We start from the raw sequence: 24,632 nt of genomic DNA, 5'->3' as shown, positions 1-24,632 counted from the left end.
TCAACATGAATTCAAAAGGATCCAGTTGCAGTCCTAAAATAGAATGTTTACATCTAACAACTCATGCCTGAGGGGAACCCACCTAACTAATGGGACTGGTATTAGAACATTTCAAACCCTTTTGAATTATTGGTGATGAGTCGTGAAAACCAAAATTAATAAAACAAATCACCCACTAAAAAGCACCTGTAGAACATTCGTATGCTTTCCCACATGTTGCCTCGGCTGCTCAGTATGTTTGCATGTGTTACAACAGACCTCCAACAATGGGTATTTGACATATCATTGGACTTCCTGGATGTCTGCATAACATACTTTTTCCTTCTGAAAACTGAATGTTTTTTAAAAGAAACTCAAAGCGTCTTCATGTTAGGCTAAAGATCTTTAAATTTTAAAGAACTCTCAAATCTGCTGCCAAATAGAATCTTATTTGAAAACTGTTGAGAATTGAAAATGAGAACACAACCCAATACCTGTTTGGTGGAGAAAAGTCAAGTGTTTCTCAAACTGAATATTCTCCAGCGAGGATTGCATTTTTGAAAAAATGTAAAACAAAATCACAAAATTTTAGATAATATACCAGCCTCGGTAGTAGATGCATGTGATATGAAGTGAGATATTTTTAGTTGGATCATTTTAAATCTACTATCTTATTACATTGCAAAGGATATGTGGGCAGAGAGTTCACTCTGATACTTCCTAAGTCATAATACATGGTAGGAAGGAATCCCAGTGAGCATTTATATGTTACTTGTTAACCTGTTTTAAGTCCTGAAGATTGTTTTCCTTTTCTTACATCTTTCCTAGAATAAGAATTCCTTATACAAAGCATGAAATTAATGGTGATTCATGGGATTCTTTTTAAAAGATATTACAGTATATGCCAAGACCCAAAGTTTTTTGTTTTGCAAGTCAAAGAAATGGAGATTCTAAAGCATGCTTAGGAATGATGATAGATTGTCATGTGAGTAACATACAGACTATTAAGCTGTATTTTCTTTATACTTTCATTAAATTAAAATTGTCTCTTAAATAGACAGAGCATCCTCATTTGAACTTAAAGCAAATACAGACATGTAGACTCAAAGCTGAAGATTATATCTGTAGTGTTTGCATGTGTTCACAAGCATGTTTCAACCTTCCATGAGTAAAATTCCAATAAAATATATAACTAGGACAGGCATTTATGAGTCATGGGTGTGTAAAACTCTTAAAAGTCCCAGAGAACAAACCTATCTTTTTTTGGTAGTAGAGATGAATAGAGGACAAATTTGGAGTGAGTGACAATGGGTAAGGTCTTGGGCTAAATTTCAAAAAGACAAAATTTTGATTCATTTGATTACATCAAGATTGAAGAACTTCATTAAACTATGAAGACCATAGGAAAGTGACAGAAAGAGAAAGATATATATATATATATATATATAGAGAGAGATATATAGATATATAGATATATAGATATAGATATATAGATATATGTATACTATGTAAAACTGGCAAAGAATTAACATTTAGGATATTTAAGAAAGTAGTAAAAGTCAGTAAAAGATAATAAAATGATAAAATAAGGAACAAAGAAGAAAAATCTGCTCATAAGCTATTTGGAAGTCCAATAAGCTAACAAGAATATAAAATAGTAGTAATTAGAGAACACAAGTTAAAACATGGTATACCTTTATGCTTATAATTATCTCTGCAAAAAAAAAAAAAAGATGAGTAATGTTAAGTGTTGAAGAGGATATAGGCTTGTAGCAACCCTCCTGCATTTCTAGTGACATTCTGGAAAATATTCTTACACTTTTTTCCCCCAAATTAAGCACATGCATGTCTTTTGGTCTAGACATTTTGCCCCTGAGTATACATATCCAAAGAAATTCTCTCAAGACTATAAGTGGACATGTATGAGGATGTGCACTGAAACATTGTTTGAGGTGATGGAGTGTTAGGAGCTTTCTTGATGCAACCCCTGAGACTCCTTATCATCTATGGCTCAGTGTGCATAAGTGAAATATAGCAAATACACACCATGAAATATATGTAATAGCCAGAAGCAACAGATTAGAGGTCCACAGACAGATCTTAAAACATACTGGTGAATAACAACAGTAAAAAATTGAAAAAGACATAACATAAAAAAGTTTTTATCAATTAAAACTCATGCATGCTAAATAAGAAGCATTTTTAATAGAACAAATAAAAACAGAGATACAGATTAAACATAAAAGTTTGATGGGTGGAGAAGAGAATGTGGCTGGAAATGGAAGTAAAATGAAATGAATAAACAAACTAAAAATAAAAAAGGTGCCGACTAACGAGGATGGTGTGCCTTGATCCAAGAGGTACAGCTGACCCAGTCATCTGAAACTGAGATTCAAAAGGGGGGAAATGGATTCTCATTCAATATAAACCTTTGACATACACTGTGGTCGAATCCTTTTATTCTGATGCAGCTGCGTTTAGTGATGAGATTTTCCAGAGTTCCCATGACCATATGCATGACTCTTTGGGTACATTATCAAGAGAATACTGCACTGACTCAAATCTGCTCAACATTTCTCTATTCAGTCCTGTGTTAGGATGCATATTATTTTGGGAGAAAGACCCAGATATCAGAGAACTATTTCTTAGTCCTTAAGTAACATCAGTGGAAAGTGTTACATTTGATGGAACTAAGTTTCCAAAACATTGCACATTATTGAAATTTCCCAGTTCAAACAGTGATATATGTATTTGTTTGCAAGTGGGAGACAAAGAAGATAGTCAAATGGAATAGATGACATTATTTAAAATATTATTAATTTGTAAGGAAATTCTAAAAAATGCTCCAAGTTCATTTAATTTACCTACCTTTGGACAAACAAAGGTGATAAGAAGAGAGTGCTGTCTTTAAGCCACCACAGTTCCACTTACCTTCTCCCCTTTCAGAAATGTAATCCGTGAAGAGTCTGCATTTCTTCTCTCCCCAAAGTCCTCCATGACCTGAGCTGAATGGCCCTGAGTGTAGCATCTCACTGATGACTCATAGCTCAGGTCTCCGCTCCGAATGATAGGAACATGCAGGACACCATCTTTCTCCTTCACTAGGAGCAAATCCTTAGCAAACTGCATGCTTGGCACTGGGTGAGCAGGTGGAGAGATGGAGGCATTGTTAGTGGGAGGCACAGGGATGCAGTGGCCATGACACAGCTTGCAAACGGCCAACACAGGCTGACAAGTCACAGGTGCTAAGTGGATTTCACGCATGGTTGTTGCTCTCAGGCAAGGAAACTACTTCAACTTTGAATATGATTCCAATGAAACAGAAGAAATCAACTTTTCACCTGTCTTTGCTCAGCTTCAGGGTGTGGTCACCATCTCAAATGCAGGCAGGTGAAAAAATGAAACAGGTGCAAAAAACAAAACAAAACAAACCTGTGACAGTGACTTGGGTACTCAGCACTTCACTTTAGAGCTACAATAAGGAAAACATCAGGGCTAGTCTGATGGGCAAATGGCCACTCACATTCTCAAACTGAGGCTAGGTGACAAAAGGGAAGAGTGGATCCTGACAAAGAGAGAAGGGAAGGTTCTGTTTAAAGGCCTCCAGTTGCCAGATCTTAATTTCAAATGAAGCCAGAGATCTGGGTGTTTTTCTGGATTTTTTTTTTTACCTAACGTAAAAATAACAACAAATAAAATAAAATGGTAAAAATTAATTTCCATATAAGCCAAAATTATTGGGAGCAAACAAAACATATACACAGTCTGAATTTGGCTCCTAGTCTGTGATAGGTACTATAGTTTTATCTTTAATAAGTCATGTCTCATTGGTTTTTAGGGAGGCACCATAGCCAAAATGTAGTTAAAAACAAGGATTTTGGGGTAATTAGGCCTGATTATCCATTCCAGACTTAACTGTATAGGGCATAGGACAAATCATTTAGACTTTCTGAGCCTTGGAGCTTTTTTTTAATTGAAACATATTGATATCTAACTTATAGAATTGAGAAGGTATTAAAAATACTCTCTCAGTTAGAAAATATGTGCATGATAGTCAATATAGTATTGAGTACTGAAAATACTCTCTCAATTAGAAAATATGTGCATGATAGTCAATACAGTATCTAGCTCATGGAAGCACTCTCAAATTTTGGTAGAAATTAATATATTATGATTTAGCTTTGTCCCCTAACTTCAGGTTTCTCAACATGAAGAATCATTTTTTTTCCTCTTTACTTCCTGCTGTGAGGCTCTGCATTAAGTCATTTCCCCAAGCTCAATATTTTGTTGACTACTGGTTATTAATTTTTTTACCAATAATCCAGAGGGTCATATGTCAAAGTCTCCCAAGGTGAATTAATCTTCAAGGCAGTAGGAAAGACAACCTAAAGCTGTTACCACCTATTTCCTGGCTGCTTTCTGGATGTGCCTTGCCAAACCAGAAAGGAAGAAGCAGGAAGGGTTGCTGTAGGCAGCTCCTGGCTCTGAGAGTCCATGGGCAGAACGCTGTTTGCCTCCGACCTACCCTTGCTTAGAACTATCGGCTTTGGCAAAAACAAAACCATCCCATCATCTGAACCAAGCCAACTAGCTATCAAATATTACTTAACAAAAGACAGATGAAAAGACACCTAAAGAGAATTAATAGCTTTGGCATTAAGCCCTATACATTAACCAGTGAGGACTGTGTCATCCAGACGAAGGCCTGTGCTGTTAAAAGGTAGGTAGCAATGACATCACCTAGCTTTGGAGGACCTAAAGGAGGCTTGTTGCCAGGGAAAAAGCAAAACAATCAGGGAAGCTTTTTTGTTCCTGGCAGACATCTCCAGCTCTAGATTGGTTTTTCCTGCTGGCCTGGCATGCCTCAAGTCAGATGAGAAAGTTAAGTGCTAAAGTGGTAATGTGGTAATGTTTAGGGTTTGTCAGGTACTTATCAACCCCCAATTCATCCTGAGCTTTAGAAGGCTCCTTTTTAACAAGATACTCACTCTCATTTCTCTCCCTGTGTGGAGAGAGAGAGAGAGAGAGAGAGAGAGAGAGAGAGAGAGACTGGGAATGGACACTTCTCAGCAGGAGACTGACAAGAGAAACAAGGTGATTGTAGGAACAGATTTCTGCATGATGAATGTGTGTGTTAAGGGCTTTCACATATATATGAATGTCATCTCAACAACCCCATAAAGCACTATAGTCCCCAGGAAGGAGTAGCATTGGCCCTGGGAGTTAGTTCCCCAGATTGCAGAGCCCCTCTCTTTCCACACTAATGGGGTACATAAATATAAAACAGAGATTTTCCCCCTGAAGTTTCATGGGCTTACAATGGGTATAAGGCACTTATTATCAGCACCTCTCTCCATATAGTAATTGTACCTCTCTATATATAGGCCATTGTAGTTATCTTTTTACTTGTGTAAGTCTGGTATCCAGAAATAGATTGTGAGACTCTGCCCTCTATTACTCTGTAGCCCATACAATGTTGAGCACCAGTCTTAGGCAGAGAGAATGTTCTATAAACATCTTACCCTGCTAATCTTCTTAGTAACTGACAAAGTGAATATAAACACCAATGCCTGGAATGTGATGGTCTCTTTACAGACAATGGTTAAGCTGGAGATTTAGGGGAAATCTGGCCTCTGGTTCCTTGAAGTTAATGAGAAGGTATGACTCAGTTGCATAGGCAGGAGAATACTGCCGTAGTGGCTATATGGCATTTTTTGTCTGGCTCAGTCAGTGTTACTCATGCCTAATTCTAGGTAGCAGAGCTGAAGAGGTAGGTGATAAACAGGAAAACATTCTGAGATGAGCTACTTCGATGATTTAAGGTTTTGAAAGCAGCCTAGCGGGAAATGATAAAAGGTGCTAAGATACATCAGAAGGCTGAAAGATGGCTTGTAAGACTCTTGAGCGATGGCAAGCATTGCTGTCTAGATGGCAGTGGCCAGCTAAAGTTGCAATATAAAAAGCTAGCACAGGAGGGAGGACAGGAAACCAGAAGAGAGGCATGAATGGCATGGACCAGAGTTCTAACTCTGGCTCTCATCACTTCCTCTCCATACGATCATGCACAAATTATTCAGCCTCAGTGTAACCAGCTGAGGGGCAGAGATGTAAGATCTTTCCACCCTAGATTGGCCCCGAAAATGGACTCAATGAAAGTCAGTTATTACTAGGAAGAAAAGTAACCAATAGAAGTAAGCACTGAATATTACAATAGGTTACTGAAATAGGTTTGGGGATTTCTTTCCTCAGGGTAAGTCGTTGACTGGAAATAGATGGTTGTAGCCTTTCTGAAAGATGGGAAATATTTTGTTTCACATATGTATTCCCTAAGTCTACAACCTCAACACCTATCAATAAAATAATGAGAAAAAAGTAACTAGAATCTTTTGCATTGATCAGAGTACAGTGAGGATTGCATGTATTACTGGAATTTCACTGGTTACTGGCATAAATTATAGATGTGCCAGGAATAAATATGTAAAATAACATCTATGATGTGCCATGGGCTATAGGAAAAATTTTTGCATATTTGGTCTAATTTAATCCTTACATCAATCTTATAAGGTAAGTATCTTTATTATTTATAGATGAACAAAATGTGGATTAGTAACCTTAAGCCTCTGGCCTAAGGCTAAGGATGTGCTAGGGCTGAGATTTATTTTTGGGCTTCTAACTTGGCATTCATTTTCCACTTCATCAGAGGAAAATTAACTAACCTTTTATCCAAAAAAACTAAGAAGTCATTTCAACAATAAGAAGAATAACTGATTTTCTTTCTTTCTTATTTTTTCTTTCCCTAAGGAAAGAAATATCCCATGGCTTGCTTCTACCACTACACCAACTAGAACCATGCTGCATAATGCAAAGAAAATGAACTTGGAGTCAAAGACTTCAGAACACGCGCTGGTTCCTACTAGGCAATGGGTGACTGTTTACTGCCCTTATTCTCAGTTTCCTTAACTACCAACTAGAAACAAAAGGAAAGCCACAATTTCAAACAAATGGGATACATTTAACAGCTCACTCTATAAACTCTGAATAACATTTGAATTGTAGAATTGTAGAGCTGGTATAATCTCGTCCATGGTGAAAAGTTATCATTTTGTGAGTCACAAACATAAATATAAAGTTTAAAGTAATAAAACTTCTGAAAGAAAATCTTTTTAACCTTGGGCTGGGCAAAGATTTCTCAGATACAAGGCTATGATCTTTCAGAGATACAAGTATGATCTCTGAAAGAAAAATCAATCAAGGGCGGCCACTTCAAAATGACACACTTTTGTTCTCTGAAGGACATTGTTAAAAAGAAGAAAGAGATAAGAAGCAGACTGGGATAAAATATTTACAAGACACAAATCTTTGTCCAGAATGTACCACAATACAATAATAGAGGGGAATGGCAAAAAAATGGGCAAAATATTTGAATAATATTTCACAAAAAAGATATATGGATGGCAAAAGTACATGAAAAATCTGCATCATTAGTCATTAGGGAAAACACTTCAAACCTCAGAATATCATTGCATACCTACTAGAATAATTTTTAAAAAACACAAAACTCTGACAATCCCAAACATGCACTTACTATATGATCCAGCAACCTCAGACAGATGAATAACTATATTCATACAAAAATCTATATGCAAATGTTTATAGCCACTCTAGTTATAATTGCCAAAACCTTAAGACAATCCAAATGTTACTCAATAGGTCAATGGATAAACAAACTGTGGTATATCCATACAATGGAAAACTACTCAACGATAAATGGAATTATTTGTACATGCAACAATATGGATAACCCTCAAATGGGTTTCTCTAGTTGGAAAAAATCAGATAAAAAAATGGTACATATTACATGATTCCATTTACATGACATTTTAGAAAAGGTAAGACTTAGGAGCAGAAAACAAATACATGGTTGTCAGATCTTGGGTTTGGGCAGAAATTGACCACAATGGGGCATGGGAGAATTTTCCAGGGTATTGGAACTGTTCAACATCTTTGTTATGGTGGTGAGCACATCACTGTATACATTTTTTCAAAATAGAACTGTATAATAAAAAGGGAAAAGTTCATTTATGTGAATAAACACTTCAATACTTCAATAAACCAGGATATAAAATAAGACAGCATCATTTTGGATGCATTGGGTGTGTATGCATACACACACATATGTGTGTTTGTGTGGATAGTACACACACATACACATATATGCATATATACATAAATATATGTTTTTCCCCAAAGGATAAACATACAGAAAACTGAGTAAAGTGGTTGTTTCCAGTGAAGGAACCTCAGGGATTGGGAGATGGCAAAGTAGAAGAAAGATTTAATTTTCATAGTATATCTTTTTAGCATTTACATATTTACTACTATACACAAGATATAAATTATTTAAAAATGAATAAAAACATTAGAGATACCCTGCTGGGTTGCCTGTTCCTTTTGGGGAGATTTTTCAGTCACTAAGAAGAGTTTAATCATGGACTTTACGGTCCACCATGGGGGCTGCTGATGAGGGTCCTCTTGCTTTAGGTGGAAAATCGGACTCAAATCTTCTCTATTTACGTCTAGAATCCACACAATGTATTCTAAAGGTCTAACTATTCTAACCTCCATCACTTCTCCTGAGAAGCAACTTCCCTTTCCTCCTCATCCTCAGTTACTTGGGTTACATCTTCAGCAGTAACTGATGCTTCGTTCATATACCTGCCTCTCTTTATTCCTGCATATCATCTTCAATACTGGCAGTATAAGCTTCCTAAAACAAAAAATCACATCAATGACTGATGACAAGCATCTGCTGGTCTGTTTGGCTGGAAGAGAACACCTTTTAAGGTTTGACTCCAACCTGTCTCCCCATTTCATCTCTCTATTCATGCTCAAAGCAAAAAGGAGCATTCCACTGTTTCCCAAATATGCACCTATGTCTTATATGTTGTATATACTATGTCTCTACATTTGTGATGGGATTTCTTTTATCATGATTCCTATCACACTTGAAGACTTGGCTTACTATCACCTCCTCTCTGAAATCTCCTACAATCACCCCAAGCATAATTACTGTTTGGTTCCCTCTGCTCCTGCAGTAATGGATTTACAGCAACACTGAGTCATTTATCATAATATGTTCTAATTTTTCTGGTTTAGGGTCTGACATTGAACTTCTTGAGTACACAGCCCAATGCTTATACATATCTTTATGCCTGCCAGAGTATCACACACCATGTATTTCTTGAATGAAAATATGAATAAGATACAATGTCATATACATGGAAGTTAAGGAAAAACATAGAAATATATTTTGAAACCACCAGCTGGCATCCCCAATCTCTTACCATCTTGGAATGTGTCATTAATTGCAATGACAGCCTGGAAGGGTTTGGTCAGTTCAGCCCCTTGTGCTGAGCTCAGAAAAACCACAAATGTCTCCAGTCCTTCAATTACCGGATACTGGGTATCATCCAAGATAGTCAAGGTGCAGAACTGGAGGAGAAATCAAAGTAGACTTTACAACAGGCTCAACACTTGACTCTCTGCCTTTGGGACACTAGGGAAGAGGCGGCAACTCATCTTTTTCTGGTGGTCTTAAAGCAAGGTGTTTTTTTTTTTTTTTTAAATCCACAGAATGATAATCTCTTTATCACATTCTTTGGAATTTGTTTCTAGATACTTACATCAAACAGGTGCAATTTCTATCCTAAATCTACACTGTAGGATATTTGTTGCTCAACAGGCCACTTTGAGAGGTTTTAGAAGATCCCCTCATAATTTGTTCTCTTGTTTGTATGCTTATGTTTTTATAGAAAGTGAAGGTCATAACATTGCAAGGGGAACTGAGGGTCCTCCAGAGGGCTTGGAAAGTAGACTCCAGACCACACCAACAGTGTCATCCAGACTTATGAGTTTGTGGAGTCTTCAGTGTTGCAGACTTACCTGCTCAGTGACACCTGGCCCAAATTCCACCTTCCTAGAGCTGGGGACGTAGTCAACTCCGGGAGTGGCAGAAGCTGGGTCAGAGGGCCGTGTTGCACACCAGACAGATGTGAGAGTAGAAAGGTCAGTACCGTGGCGGATAACTGGAATCTTCACCGTGCCTGATTAACAGAGATTTTAATGGTCAACCTTGAGCCAAAAAAATCAGTGGAGTTTCTAGAACACTGTTCTCTTTCACTGCAACAGTGACAACTTTATCCAACTCAGCTTATCTAAATCAACTTTGGTGGTGGTCCTATGCCCCCTTGGAGGAGGGCCGAGAGGTGACATTGCCCCCTTTTCCCCTGACATCATGATCAAGGGGAGCTCTAGAGGAGGACCACATGGAGGTGGTGCTGGAGAGGCAGCTCTCTGGGGAGTGTTCTTAACAATGTACTGGAGAGAAGTGCCCATTGTAAACCATCTCAAGGCTATTTAGGGAGAAGAAACTCAGAGACTGGGTCCTCAGCTAGAAAATAGTCAACAACCAGCATGGGGGACCTTATGGGGCCCAGAGCTGGATGTTCCTAATTGAATGTTTTAACTGGGTTCATTTTCCTATTTTATCCAAGTGGTGCACACATCATTACTCAAACCATACGTGCTTATTGCTTATTTCAGGAATGAAGCTCATTTTCTGGCCCACTGTGACATCATATTTTGTAGTAACTTAAAGATGTTTGGTTACTTTCACAACCAAAGTCAGAGAAAGGCTGACATGAAAACCCTATCAATTGCCATGTTTTTATAGTCAATATTCTGTGAGGTGACATGTAGTCATGGCTGGGTATTTGGTATATGGAAGGGAGATAGTGCAGTCAAAAGAACAGGGTTCTACTCCAGCTCTGTCACTGTATTAGCTGTTTAATCCTTGGTCATTTATTTAACCTCTATGGGCCTCCATTTGCTCTTCTATGTAATGTTTTCTCTTCCACAGAAGATTTAGTGAGAATGCATGAAATACCCATGGCATGCTGCCCGACATTCAGTCCATGCTCAAAAATAGTAGTTTCTAATACTCCTCAGAATCCCTTCAAAGAGCTAAATGGCCTTAATGTGGCTCAGATCAATTGATACTCAGCACATCCACCATCCCCTCTGTCAGCAGCATGCAGGGGACTTTAAGAACACTGGGAACCCATAAGAAGGAAGGAGCCTGGGCTCTGAAACACCATGTGGGAGAAATTTGCCCACCCATTGCTTTGGGCAGATACATAAGTGCAAAAGTTCCTTTGTGTGAAGACATTGAAACTTTGAAGTTAGTTTGGGTGAGGGAACCTCAGAGAGGCTCTCCATTACCTGCATCCTCACTGACAGTGAAAGCTGTGTTGCCCAGGGAGACCGTGGAGGCATCATTGGGACCACTAATGAGCACCCTGGCTGTTGCCACCCTTCCGATGCGGGCATTGTGAGAAGCATCAGCCAGGGCAATCTCAAACTCCTCTTCCTCTTCATACTCGCTGTCATCAATAAGCATGACGTCACAGGTGGACATGGTGACACCAGGCCCGAATATCACTCGACTCTCAGCAGACATCCCTCTAGACTTAAAATCAGAGCCTGATTCTAGAGCATAGAGACTACTTCCCATAGCAGACTTAGGGACCGTGTAGCAAATTGCAGATACGATGCTGCTTGAATCACCTGCAAGTCAAATGGCAAGAAAACCAACACAATTGAAAAAGCACTTCTCAAATTTTAGAATCTCTGGTCCATTAATGAGCTTGGCTCCCTTTGACACATTCAGACTCTATCAGGAAACCTTCCAGAGTTACAGTTTCTCTTAAGCCTGTAGTATAAACCGCTTGAGGATTTAATATACCCCAGATACTTGCCCAAATAACTCAAAATGGATTTCCTATTCTGTGAATTTTGTGCTCTGTTAATTCACAAGTCTGATTGCCCACCATCTAAGACCACAGCGGGTGAAAAGATAAGAGACATATTTGGTACTTTAAGTAGCAAAATAATTGTGTCCTGAAGGTAGTGCTGTGAGCACAGTTCACTGCCTTTCTGAATAAACTTCTGCACTTTAATTCCCTCCGAGAAAGAAGCTTGTTTTAAAAAAAGAAAGACAAAGCCAAATAAAACTTGCCTCTCAATGACTTTACTTATTAGTGCTGAATTGTCCCTTGGTGATAGCCTGTTCTGGGCCTGACTTGGTGGCCTAGAGCAATCAATGGGGCTTGCCGGTTTTTCAAGTGGTATTAGCAAGGTTTTCTGCCATCTACAGTATGTGTTACACTAATACCCAGTCAGCAGATTCAATAATGAAATCTGACATCATCATTTACAGTCATGGGGATTCCATTCCATTTGTGATTTAAAGTCTCAATCACAAATCCATACATCTTTGTTTTGATTTTTTTGACCTCAAGAATTGTCTTTTGCTTCTCACACATAGTTTATTTCTCATCTGAGCTCTACATATGATACTCATGTAGGGAAATCTTTAAGTACATTTTCTGTCTTGTAAGAACTAAGGTTCTTAACTTCCTTCCTTAACCAAGGTTACTAAATATTTTACAGATTGGGTGATTGATTAAGAATCCTGTGTTCATAAATAATTTGCAAGATTAAATATAACCAGTCTTCTAGTCTGATTTAAGAATAAATGGAGCTCTAAGTACTTGAATTAAGATGAGAGGCCTTCTGATAGAACTCAGTAAGGGTGGAATCATTATTAGTGCTGTCTGGGGATGCAGTGGGTCAATACATGTAAAATACACACACATGAGTTAATATGACACAAGCACTTGGCACATAAGAGGCACTCAGGGATGGCTAGCCATTATTGTAGCTCCTCGTCACCTTTGGCACAACGGACCTTTTCTTTCAATAGGTGCAAATAAAAACCCAGCACTTTCGTTGACCCGGTAGGTCTTCTTATCAAACTCCAACGTGGGTTCGTCCTCAGTGTCACTGATGGTGACCTTCGCCTGGGTGAACTCCCCTAAGAGGGCATATGCCGGCAGGCTGAGCTCCACAGCGAAACTCTCAACACCCTCGAACACGTCATCATCATTGATGACGATGGTGCAGGACTTGGTATCTTCTCGCTCATCAAATTGTACCTGCCACAAAGAAAACAACAGGAGCCTAGCCTCAGCATCCCTTGCTCTGGTCTCCAGGAGTATCCTGAGCAAAGAGCTCTCAAGTCCAGTGGGTCAAGAACTGACTTGAACAGGATCTCTAACCCCTCTCCTTGCAGCACACCTGGGGCACTCAGCCACCTGGTCCCATTCTTCTCCTGGACCTTTGGGCTGATTAATTGTAGGAGGCCTGAAGGGCAGAGCCGCCTCCTACCATTTGGTGACTGAAGAAACCCAGTTAATAATTACTCATATCCTGTTTTCTTAACTCACTTGGGATAGCAATAGCCATCATTTGATTACTTAGTTCTCCTCTTCTTTTGAGGCAAGTTTAACAATAAAGACCTCTGACCTTGGAGTATGAGGTTCTAGGCTCAGCTTCTGTTATTTCCAAGCTGGGTAAAGTTATGACTTTATGAACATCAGATTCTTCATCAGGTAAATAACAATAATAATTTTCCCATTTTACATATTTATTGGAGGATCAAGAATAATTTAAAGCACTGAACAAATATATTATCATTACTGTGACCATATTACTCAGATAATTAAATTTGACATAGAATCTCACTGCACTAATAATAGAGTTTAATTCATAGAAAGTTATTTAAATGAGCCCAACTAATTTCAACTTTATATTCAACTAAATTTTTTGCCATTAAAATGGGCTAGAACTATAACATGACTAAATTTAGCCTGATATGAAACAGAGAAATTATTTTATATGCATACAATTGTAAACTTATGGGAATTTTTCTGGTTTTACCTTGTTGAAAAAGAGAAAGAGGAAGAAAGGAAAGAAGGAAAGAAAGAAGGGAGGGAGGGAGGAAGGGGAAGGAAAAGGAAAGGAGGAAATAAATCCTTCAAATGAAACCTGACATATGAACTTGCCCAGAAGTGAAAGGGCAGGAGCTATACTTTGTGCAAACTACAAGTATAAAAAATAGTTAAATATTCATAAACATCTAGGGCCATGAATATCTGAAAAACAGAATTTTAGTCAAACAGAATTATTAGCATCTATCTACTTGATTAATCAAATTAAGTTTTTACTAAGCTCCATATTTCAAATCACCCCCCAAGAAAATGAAAATGAAACACTCAATAGATCTCTATTTAAGATCTAGAAACCATTCACAGTCCTTTGTCTTTTCTTGGGGGAAAATAAAAACTACAAGAACATGCTGTCTTAGCCTTTTTTCTAAAAGATCCTTTAGCTTATCTGTTCTTTTCTAATTCTTCATTTAAATTGAACATAAGAGGGCTCAGCTTAGTCCAGCTGATTTCCGAGCTCAATTAAAGGTTCCAGTCCACTTTCTCTTACAGAGATTTGAGTCGCCATAGAATACTGAAATTACTTTCAAAATACATTGAGTAAGTATTAAATGCCAAGCATAAAGGAGGACAAATACAGGGCCCTTTGCCCTAAAGGAATGGACTATTTTCCTTTCTCCTCCTCCTCCTCCTTCTTCCTCTCTCTCTCTCTCTCTCTCTCTCTCTCTCTCTCATTCCCAAGGCTTCTCTCATGCTAAGCACACACTGTATCCTGAGTTATATCCCCAGTCTCCTCACTGCTCCCTCTTCTTGCTCATTGCCACCTTGGTGCTAAGGACCATAGGCACATAGATGACTTGCAAATTTCTCTCTCTACCTCAGACTCCTTCCCTCAGTCCCTGCCCTTCTATTCATCCATCTACCTGTTGTTTCTAAGGCAACTCATACTTAACATGTCCAAGGCAAAGTCACAGCACCACACCTGTTAAACTGGCTCCTCTTCTATGTAAGAGGCATCACTATCCATCTCTCCCTTCTGCCCCACTATCTAATCCACTGCTAAATCCTATCAATTCTTACTAATCTTTCAAATCCATTCACTTCTTTCCAACTTTCTAATTGAAGCCCAAGATCCCATCATCTTGGACCTTGCTGGATCAGGTAAATTCAGGGATCAGGTCTGCAGCCCACCTACCTGGCCAGCATACTCCACGTAGTCCTGCTGTCCCGGCTGGGAGCTGACCCTGGAGCTGGAGCTGGCTGTGCCTTGCTCAGTGCGGCACAGGACGATGGCATACTGGTTCAGGTTCCCCGTCCTCTGCACAGTGACGCTGACAGACCCTGCCTTCTCACTGACATTGTAGCTAGGAACACACAAAAAGGCAGTCACTGAAAATCAGCCCCGTTGCTGTGAAGAAACCACTTGTTCAATGCCTGGCTCATCTGGTTATTGGTGTTAGGCAAAGAGGCAGTTTTGTGCCTTCAAGAAGCTCCACAGGAACTGAGAAACCTTTGTTTACTTGGAACACACACAATTCCAGGGTTTTAGGCAAAATGCCTCTGCCACTGTCAACTTCAAGACCCTCTCTATTACTCAGTCCATCAAACCTCAGAGGGTTAGACAAAAAGGGATGAGTCTGACTGAATTTATTTAACTTTGAAGGAGATACAACCAAAAGGCAAATAATAGCAAAACATTACATTTTAAAGTTGATTCTTTTTTTTTTAAGAGAGAGAGAATTTTAATATTTATTTTTTAGTTTTTGTTGGACACAACATCTTTGTTTGTATGTGGTGCTGAGGATCGAACCCAGGCCGCACGCATGCGTGCTACCGCTTGAGCCACATCCCCAGCCCTTAAAGTTGATTCTAACTGTTCCATAATTCTCCAAGTGTATCTAAGAGTGAAAAGCCTTTATCTGGGACCAGGAAAGCAGGTTTATACCTGAGTTCCAATTTGCACATGACTTGTCATGAAATTGACTTCTTAGGGTAGCGAGTTTCTGTATATAAGTTTAAAGAATTATTTGGCCCAGAAAAATAATAACCCTGGTTATAATTTAACCAATGAAGACAGCTCCATGTGTGTCTTCCACCTTCACCTATCAGTGTCTCTCTGTTTGCCTCTCCAGATCTCCTGCAGGTGAGGAAAACACCTTCAAGAGCTGACCACATTATTCCGTGATTTTGATATACAGTTCTGTAGAAATCAAAGGAGCTAGGGGAGAATACAAGTGTGAGAACACAGAGAATACAGACAGAAGGTGAGGATCTTGTTGATGTTGGCCAGGATTATTCTCCAAACTTGATTGTCTTTTAAAAAATTTCCTATCAGTTCTACTGGATTGTTTTAAAAAACTTGAAGACAGAAGTGGAAAATACTTGTAAAGGAGGCAGGAAAGCACAATGGTTAAGATTACTGAGCTTAAATCCTAGTTACTTTGTGAGCAAATTACTTAACCTTTTTCTGTTTTTCTTGTTTTGCTGCTGTGGGGAAAAGAAGAGGATTAATCTCATAATTGCAAGCAAATAAGGTGATGTGTGTCAAGTACCTATTACAGTGCCTGGTATGTTCAGTATTCAATAAATATTATTATTATCACTCCCATCATCACCATTGTTACCACCACCACTACCATTCTTCACAGGTAACCAGAACTGTGCCCCCGGCCCAAGTCACCCTGATTTCTTCTAATTTCCTCATTTGTTTCTCAACAAGCATAGTAACTTGTACCTGGTGTATTTAAAGCTGATGAGGGACCACTGGATATGGAAGACATTATCATTGACCACATTGGGCTTACTGTCTTTCACCAAAAACTGAAAACTGTCCATCAGCGCGTGGATCTTCTCCTCATGCAACACATAACGAATCAACCCCAAGTTCACATCCTCTGTGAGAAAAAAGACTCAATATGAATGCACTGGGAATTAACATGGATACAGAGACAGCCTCATAGATCCCCAAACCAACACATCTAGGTTCTTCTTCTCATGGGTCATGGGCAGACCTTATTTTTCCAAGGACAAAAGATGAAATAGTTTTAATTTAACATAATTTTTCCCTCAGATTTTAAATAAAAACAAAAGCCTTGTCTTTATGTACAGAAAGTACTCTTATGCTGTTGTAAAACAAGAATCTTAGGGTCTTGACTGAAAGTACTTCATAAATAACTGTAGAATGTTGAAGGGCAAATTCAAGAGTTGGCAGAGAAGTCTTTGGCTGTGTGTAGCCTCACACTCAGTCCTAATTCCTTCAAGAAGGTTCTTTGGAAGGTACATGATAATGAGAAAAACTGGAAGTGGATTAAAACAACCCATACACAATGCACAAGTAAAAATGTGCTAGGAGAGCTGGGCACAGTGGCTCACGCCTGTATCCTAGAGGCTTGTAGGCTGAGGCAGGAGGATCTCAAGTTCAAAGTCAGCCTCAGCAAAAGCAGAGCAACTCAGTGAGATCTTATCTCTAAATAAAATAAAAAATAGGGGGTTGGGGTTGTGGCTCAGTGGTAGAGCACTTGCCTAGCACTGGGTTTGATCCTTAGCACTACATAAAAATAAATAAATAAAATAAAGTCCTTGTGCCCTTCTACAACTAAAGAAAAATATTTAAAAAAAAATACAAAATAGGGCTGGAGATATGGCTCAATGGTCGAGTGTCCCTGAATTCAATCCCTTGGTACCAAAAAAAAAAAAAAAAAAAGTGCTAGGAGAGAATACATGATTGAGGACTAGGAGGTAAAAAGAAATATGGAGCATAATATTTAAGACGTAGTGTGGCAATGACTGTTCCCAATTAGTCCCATCCTCAAAAGAGGACTAGAAGAAAGAAAAATGTAAAACAACCTGCTTTATGAAATCCAAACAGGAAACTGTTTCTGTTGAGCAATCTATACACATGGACTTTAATTTCTCAACTAAAAATTTAGTTAAAAAAAAAATAACAACAGAAGCTGGTTGCGGTGGTGTGTGCCTCTAGTCCCAGTTACTCAGGAGGCCAAGGAGGGACAAATGCTTGAACACAGAGGTCTGAAGCCAGCCTGGGCAACATAGTGAATCACCATCTCAAAACAAAAAAATAAAAACAAAACAAACAAAAGCAACCACTATAGTTCTTAGAGAATAAAAAATAAGTCACACAGGACCATAGATCTCTCATAAACTCTGGTTATTGTTTGTTTTTTTTTAAAAAACAACAGTGACACCATATCCTTTCCAGAAAACCTGGCCAAAACCTAAAGGGAGGACATGGTAAAGATGACTGATTGTTTGCCATAGTTTAATAGGGGGAAAAAGGAGCAGTAAAGTTGACAAGGTGGATGCTAGACACTGAAAGATCTACTTGTTTGCAAACAGGTTTCTTGAGCATTAGTAGCTGCAAGTGGCTATGAGAAAGAACAGGCAGATACAGAGAGTGGCATTTGAAGATTTCCCATTTCTCAGTTCCCGGGGTCCCCACCCTGGGTGAAGGTGGAAGCAGCCCTGCCAGGTTGCAGCTTGTTCTCCACGTGGCCGTGCTTGGGGCCGGTTGTTATCTCATAGACAAGCTGGGAGTCCTCCGTGTCTGGGTCCATGGTCAGCAGTTCTTTCTTAGTGATCAGGTTGGTTGCCTGGAATAGAAACCCATTAAATTTAATTCCTGAAGTGGGAATTGAAGCAGGAACGAGACCCTCTGACTCAGATTTAATTCAGTTCAACGTGATTTACTGAGCGCATTTACCACCTGGAAAATTTTGTCAGGACAGAGGATGCTATGAGGATAGAATCCATCCCAGCCTCTGTCCTTGAGGTATTCACTTTATTGGGAAAGAGAGGCTCAGGAGCAAGGTCAATATGGCAAGAGCTATAATGGAGATATAAAAAGAATGCTATAGACTTTTTGGGAGAGGGAGAGATTAATTCCACCGAAAGTGAGCAAAGAGGGATTTGAGGCAGTGAGATTTGAGTTTGGCTTTGAAAAGAAGTTGGAACTTTAAAAGAACCACACAACGCAGAGAAGATGGCTATTTTAAATCTTACAGGAACCAAATGCATTGTTTGAAATTGAATAGGATAAATGCACCAGACCCTCTCCGCTGACCCCGGCAACATACCCAATATACTGGCTAAACTTGACTCATTTATTCAACAAATATTTAGTGAGAGTAAATGTCTGAGGAAAGAAAGAGGGTGACCAACAGTATTAAATGTCAATAGGTTCAGTAAGATAAGGGCAGATAATTGGCTTTTGAATTTAGCAAAATAGAGGTCACTGGTGTAGGGTACGAGTGGACGGTGGAAACCAAACTGTGAATGAGAGGAACAGAATCATTGTGAATATTGAGGGGGAATATTGAGTCAGATAGGGCATAAGAGGAATCTGCACTAATGCTGTTCATTTTTAGAAACTGAAACAGTTCAGTAGGAAGCTCCTGAACAACAGTTACACCCAGGACAACTAATTAGCTCCATGGAGAGGAAAAACCAGCCGCAGCCTCGAGGGAATACCACGCACCCAAGTAAGAAATCAGTTCTGAGCTAAGATGAAGAAACACATATGTGTTTGGGTGCAGATGTGGATTTAGTGTGTAATATGTTACCAGGGGCAGATTGTGGCATATACCTTAAAATGACCACGTTGAGAGAAAGAAATTTATAAAATAGAATTCCTCTATTACAAAAAAACACCAACTTCTTTCTCATTTTTGGCAGGTATTAAGTTTTCCAAAGTCCACTCTCCCTCTCTGCAGTTAAGAAAGTTGGAACTGAGCACCTGCCTGCTAGGCTAGAGACGTTCTTCCCAGCCCGCCATGAAACGCGTGGGGCCGAGTGGCCAATTTCTTGACACTAGAAAATGAGCACAAGTGACGTGTTCAATTTCTGTATCACTTGCAGAATGATACAGAAAAGGATACCTAAAGGATGATGCTTAAAATGAAGTGCCTTTTCCTGGACTTCTCCCTCTTTTTCTTTTCCTCACACTGGAATGTGGATGAATTTCTGAAAAAAAATGTGGCTATGGAGTCAACAGCAACCCCCCAGTAATGGTGGAATAATAAGATGGAAGGAGTCCACATCTCTAACTGGTCAGGCAGAACTCCAGACTGAACTCATATTTCCACCCTGTATGTGAAAACAAGCAAAAGTTTCCACTTTGTTGACCTAGTACATTTCGGGGGTGTTTTTATATTAAACTATACATAACCCCTTTTTTCATATTCTGTCCACCATAATATATATTATTTATTTATTTGTATTAACATATTTTACTTATACAGAGTAATGGGGTTCATCATGACATAATCACCCAGGCACATAATATACTTCAATCATACCCATCCCCCATTACCCTCCATTCCATCCCTTCCCACCTCCTCCTGATCCCCTCCTCCTCTCTAATAGTGTCCCTATTGCTTTCATGTCATCTTTTTTTTCCCTAGATTCCACTTTTGAAGTAAAACCTGTGATACTTGTCTTTCTGAGTAAGACTTATTTTGCCTAATATCATATCTCCAGTTCCATCCATTTTTCTGCAAATATTTATTCTTCTTTATAGCTGAATAATACTCCATTGTTAAACTATATTCAATCTCAACCAATCCTGCACAATCTTAGCTCATAAGGAATCCTAACCAAGTTCACAGAGCTTGCCAATCTTAGGAAAATAGCTCACTAAGGGAGTAAAAATCATGAGTTGAACTGGAGTAGATGGGACAGGCCTTACCTTGCCATCCATATACTCCAGCCACTGGAGCCCCAGGTTGGTGACTATCCTAGGGGTGCCATCATCCACTGGGAGGATGTCCACTCGGAACTGCTGAGGTGCTGCTGTCATGATCTGCAGGGGCAAAAAGGAAACTCAACATCCATAGCTGTTCGTGGTGCTGGGGGTGGACGGGGCCTCCTACACACTAGGCATGCACTCCACCTCTGGGCCACACCCCAGCCCCTGCGCCATCTTTATTTGAAATCAGCATTGTCCCAGGATAAAATAATTTAGAGTATTTTCCTTCCAATGACCTTCTTAACACTTTCATCAGGCCTGACAAAAATGATCTTTAAAATGTTAATGTCGACATCTCCAGGTGGGATTGTCAGACATGAAAAGAGGATTCCATGGGAAAACATTTTCTTTTTTTCCCTTTCCTCTTCTAGGTTTTTGTTCTTGTTCTTGTTTGCTTGTTTGTTTTGAAGGAAAGTAATTCTGAGGGTAAGGGACAGGGGAAAAAATCAAGAATAAAAGCACTTATGGAAAGAGTAAACAGAAGTTTAGTTTACAGGTACGTGCACACACACACACACACACACACACGCACACAAACACACACACGGCTGATCCAGCACCTCGCTGTCCCTGAGTGGCCAAATGGAACCTGAACAGAGGGATGCTGGCTTTTCAATTTCCTATAATAATCATTTCCTAAATATTTTTCCATTTTAAAATGACACAGTCCCTTGCAATACCTGCTGTAGCCTTTTCTGCTTATGAGAGGGGCAGCCCTCTTACTAAGACATCTGGAATCTTTGTTCTCTTTTGAAAGTCAAACTAACTGGGGAGCAGGGACAGTGGGAGAGAAGAAACACAGTGACAGCTGCCAGGCGGAGCTGCAGTGCAGGGAAATCCCAAGAGCCACCCACTGCACCGGTCAGCTGAGAATGACCTTCTGTTTGTCTGTGAAGGACACAGCAGAATCTTTCAGAAAAACAATGATCATCAGCAAGGGAGAGAAACTCTGCAGGACTGAGTGTAGATCCTCCCAATATCCTGGAGGTCCAGTAGGGAACAAGCAAGTTGCTCATTAAAACTGTTTCTGCTGAGTCAGATATAGAGGCGTCGGGAGGAGAGACACCCCCAGCCCAGAGGGGCATTTACGGAGATCTGTTAAGGAATGAAGGATTGAGGAAATGGCAGGGAAGGTACAGAAGGGAATCTTGAAGTTTCTTTTAGATACCTACGGGTCGGGAAGGATTCATTCTTTCAGGAAGGAGAATTTGGCAATTGCATAACCAAAAGAGAAAAAAAAACCTCTTACTGATTACATAAGCTGGTCCTAAAACAATGGTGACAATGATGATTATGGCCAAGGATTATCTGATGGTTCCTATGTGCCAGGCATGGAACTAAGTGCTTTATGTACACCAAGAGGGTAGGTATCACCCCCACTTTACAGGCAGGGAAGCTGAGGCTTAGAAAGGTTCAATGATTTACAGACTCACACAGCTTGTAAATGACAGAGCACTTAAGTCAGTATCTTAAGAGCATGATTAAAACCCATGCTCTTATTCGCTGTTATTTTTCAAAGTTGAGGGTCTTAGTCCAAAAACAGAGAGAGAATCTAGAACCACAAGATATTACTGAAAAACCAGATGAAAGGAAAACTCAAGGAGTAAAGAGTGGGCAAAAAAGGAGAAACAACAGCATTAACAGCAATTATCTTTTTTATTAAATGTGCACTTTATGAGGATTACCTCCTTTGATCCTCAAACTATTTGAAGCTGGCAATTATTACTGTGCCTGTTTTACAGACGAAAAACCGAGGCTTGGAGAAAGAAGTTAAGTAATTTGCCCAAGGCCAGTATATTTCTGAGCTCACAGTCACAACTGCATGTTATGCCAGATAGAAAAACCCACGAGCTGCCCCACCTCGGGCATGTGTTGCCAGGCCTCTCCCTCATTACCTTTACCCCTCACCTCTTTTCCTCCTTCCTCAATGATAAAGAAGGGGTTCTTCCCATCAGAAACAGTGAAGGAGAAGCGGTCTTTGAGGGAGTTGCTGCCGTCATGGCTGTAGCTGATCCGGTTCTGGTAGATGTCTTCCATGGTGAAGGTGGAGCTGAGGTGGAAATGCTGCCCCCTGGTGGTCCTCTCGATGGTGCCGTGGCGTGGTGGCTGCACAATGGTGAAGGTGACAGAGTCAGCCTGCCCAGGATGGAAGGGAAATTGACAAGAGAAAGCTGATGAGTGATTGGTGGCCAACAGGTGACCAGAAGTAATAGAACCTAAAGACGTTTATCAAATAGGGCTGCATTTTATAATAGATACCAAAAACAAAGTGGAAGAGAGAAACCATCTGTTTTACACAATTGGACTTATATTCTGTGCCTTCAGTTATAAAACTAAAATATTTAATTTTTTTCTCTTCAGGTCATGGGGAGAAGCCTAAATTTTTAACTGCTACCAGGATGACAGGAACCAGACCTTTTAAACCATCCAGTTGCTTCCCACCTATTTTCCTCGTTTTTCCCAAACTTATCTATAGAATCCCATATGCATCATAACAGAAGTGAATCTCTCATCTCTAATTGCTGATTCTAAAGGGACCTATAGAAGGAAAAAGAGATGCCTAAAACCTTGCTCAGGAGTTTTTACCAACTTAGAGTAAAATGCAGAGGCTTGACCTGAGCCAACAAGGCCCTCTGTGACCTGGTTCAGAGTCCCTCCCTGGCCTTAGTCTTGCCTCCTCCTGTTCCTGGGTTTCAGCCTCTTGGTCTCTTGTAACCTTTGCTGCAATTCTCAGGATATAAGGGCATTTGACTGCAGCACTTTTGCATTTTGGGCTCCTCTACCTGGAGAGTGAATTTCCCCAGGTAACTGCATAGCTTGCTCTTTCTCTTAATGATATCCCTGCTCAAATATGACCTCCTCGGAGAGGCCTTCCCTGACCACTCTAATAGCACAACCATTAATCTCTATCTCCTTTACCTCACCTTTTATGTTTTTCTTCATAACACTTATCATATCTGACAGGATCTATTCTTTCTTTACTATCTTTCCCCTCAACCAAAGGTTGCAAATTCCCGAAGCCTAGAATTTTATCTGTTCTGCTCACAGCTCTGCTGTTACCATCTAGAGCAGATCCTAGAGCCAATACGTAATAAATATTTGATCAAGAATGAATAAATGAATGAATGAGTGCACAGAGAAGGATACACATAATTCTGTATTATAGTCTTACTGTATTATGGTAAGTGTAATGTGTGCTTTCACACAAACTGAATTATGTCCGAAGGTTTTAATTATAAATATATTATAAATTATATAATTTATAATGATAAATAAAGGTTATAATTATAAATATATTATAAATTATAAATATATATTATAAATATAAACTGGAAGCATCATGAGAACAAGGGTTTAGTCTCCATATGCCCTGTTGGGTGTATGAAGCCTAGTTTTTGAGGATGCTCAGATTGTCTGGATCAAGGGGCTGACATGGAGGCAAAGGTGCACAGGTACAGAAAGTCCCTGTTCATTTTAATAGGGAACAATAAAAATATCAGGTAAAATGCTTTCCACCTGATTTTCTATGAAACATAACAAAGAGCCAGCATGTTAAGAGGATTGCTACATGTAATCAGGGGAGAGAATGAATGTACTTAGGATTTCAGGAAGGGTTTAAAAATGGTTTGATCCTAAATGTATGAATTCCCCTTTTCCAGAAGGCATGGTGTCCTCAGGTCCATGTTCCTGAGGTGCTTTCACCTCACCACTGAGCACCACCCTCAGGATGCAAAGCTACAGACCAAAGGTGGCCACCAGATCAGCCTCACTCAGCCAGAGCCTAGGGGAGCACTCTTACCTCTGTGTCTGCATCCACTGCCTTGAGCTCAAACTCCGTGATGGTCTTCCTCACGCCCTCTTGCACCCGCATCCCCCTGTTCTGTACCACAGGCAGCGAATCGTCCACAGGGTGAATGGTGATAAGGAAAGTCTGAGACACCTAGGATGGCAGAAAAGTGCAGGTGGGATACCTGTCTCCAGCACTACCCAATAAGAAGGCAGGTGCTCCCTGAGTTCCCTTTCACACCATTCCTGGCATGCCT

General features: G+C 39.7%; 1 protein-coding gene across 1 annotated transcript in view; it reads right to left on the bottom strand.

Moving 5' to 3' along the window:
• Fras1 (Fraser extracellular matrix complex subunit 1) overlaps positions 1-24,632 on the bottom strand; it is a 421,323-nt gene that overhangs the window by 37,240 nt on the left and 359,451 nt on the right. Inside the window, exons 49-59 of the mRNA XM_027939818.3 lie at positions 24,389-24,529; positions 22,498-22,725; positions 20,530-20,643; positions 18,286-18,436; positions 16,561-16,720; positions 15,022-15,190; positions 12,788-13,034; positions 11,260-11,604; positions 9,922-10,082; positions 9,324-9,471; positions 2,911-3,116 (exon numbers count right to left, since the gene is read on the bottom strand). Coding sequence (XP_027795619.3) covers positions 2,911-3,116; positions 9,324-9,471; positions 9,922-10,082; positions 11,260-11,604; positions 12,788-13,034; positions 15,022-15,190; positions 16,561-16,720; positions 18,286-18,436; positions 20,530-20,643; positions 22,498-22,725; positions 24,389-24,529 — 2,070 coding nt within the window. The remainder of the gene's footprint in view (positions 1-2,910; positions 3,117-9,323; positions 9,472-9,921; positions 10,083-11,259; positions 11,605-12,787; positions 13,035-15,021; positions 15,191-16,560; positions 16,721-18,285; positions 18,437-20,529; positions 20,644-22,497; positions 22,726-24,388; positions 24,530-24,632) is intronic.

This window comes from Marmota flaviventris, chromosome 7 (genome assembly GCF_047511675.1).
Source record: "Marmota flaviventris isolate mMarFla1 chromosome 7, mMarFla1.hap1, whole genome shotgun sequence".
NCBI classification, from domain to species: Eukaryota; Metazoa; Chordata; class Mammalia; order Rodentia; family Sciuridae; genus Marmota; species Marmota flaviventris.
This window is presented reverse-complemented; position numbering and strand designations above follow the sequence as displayed.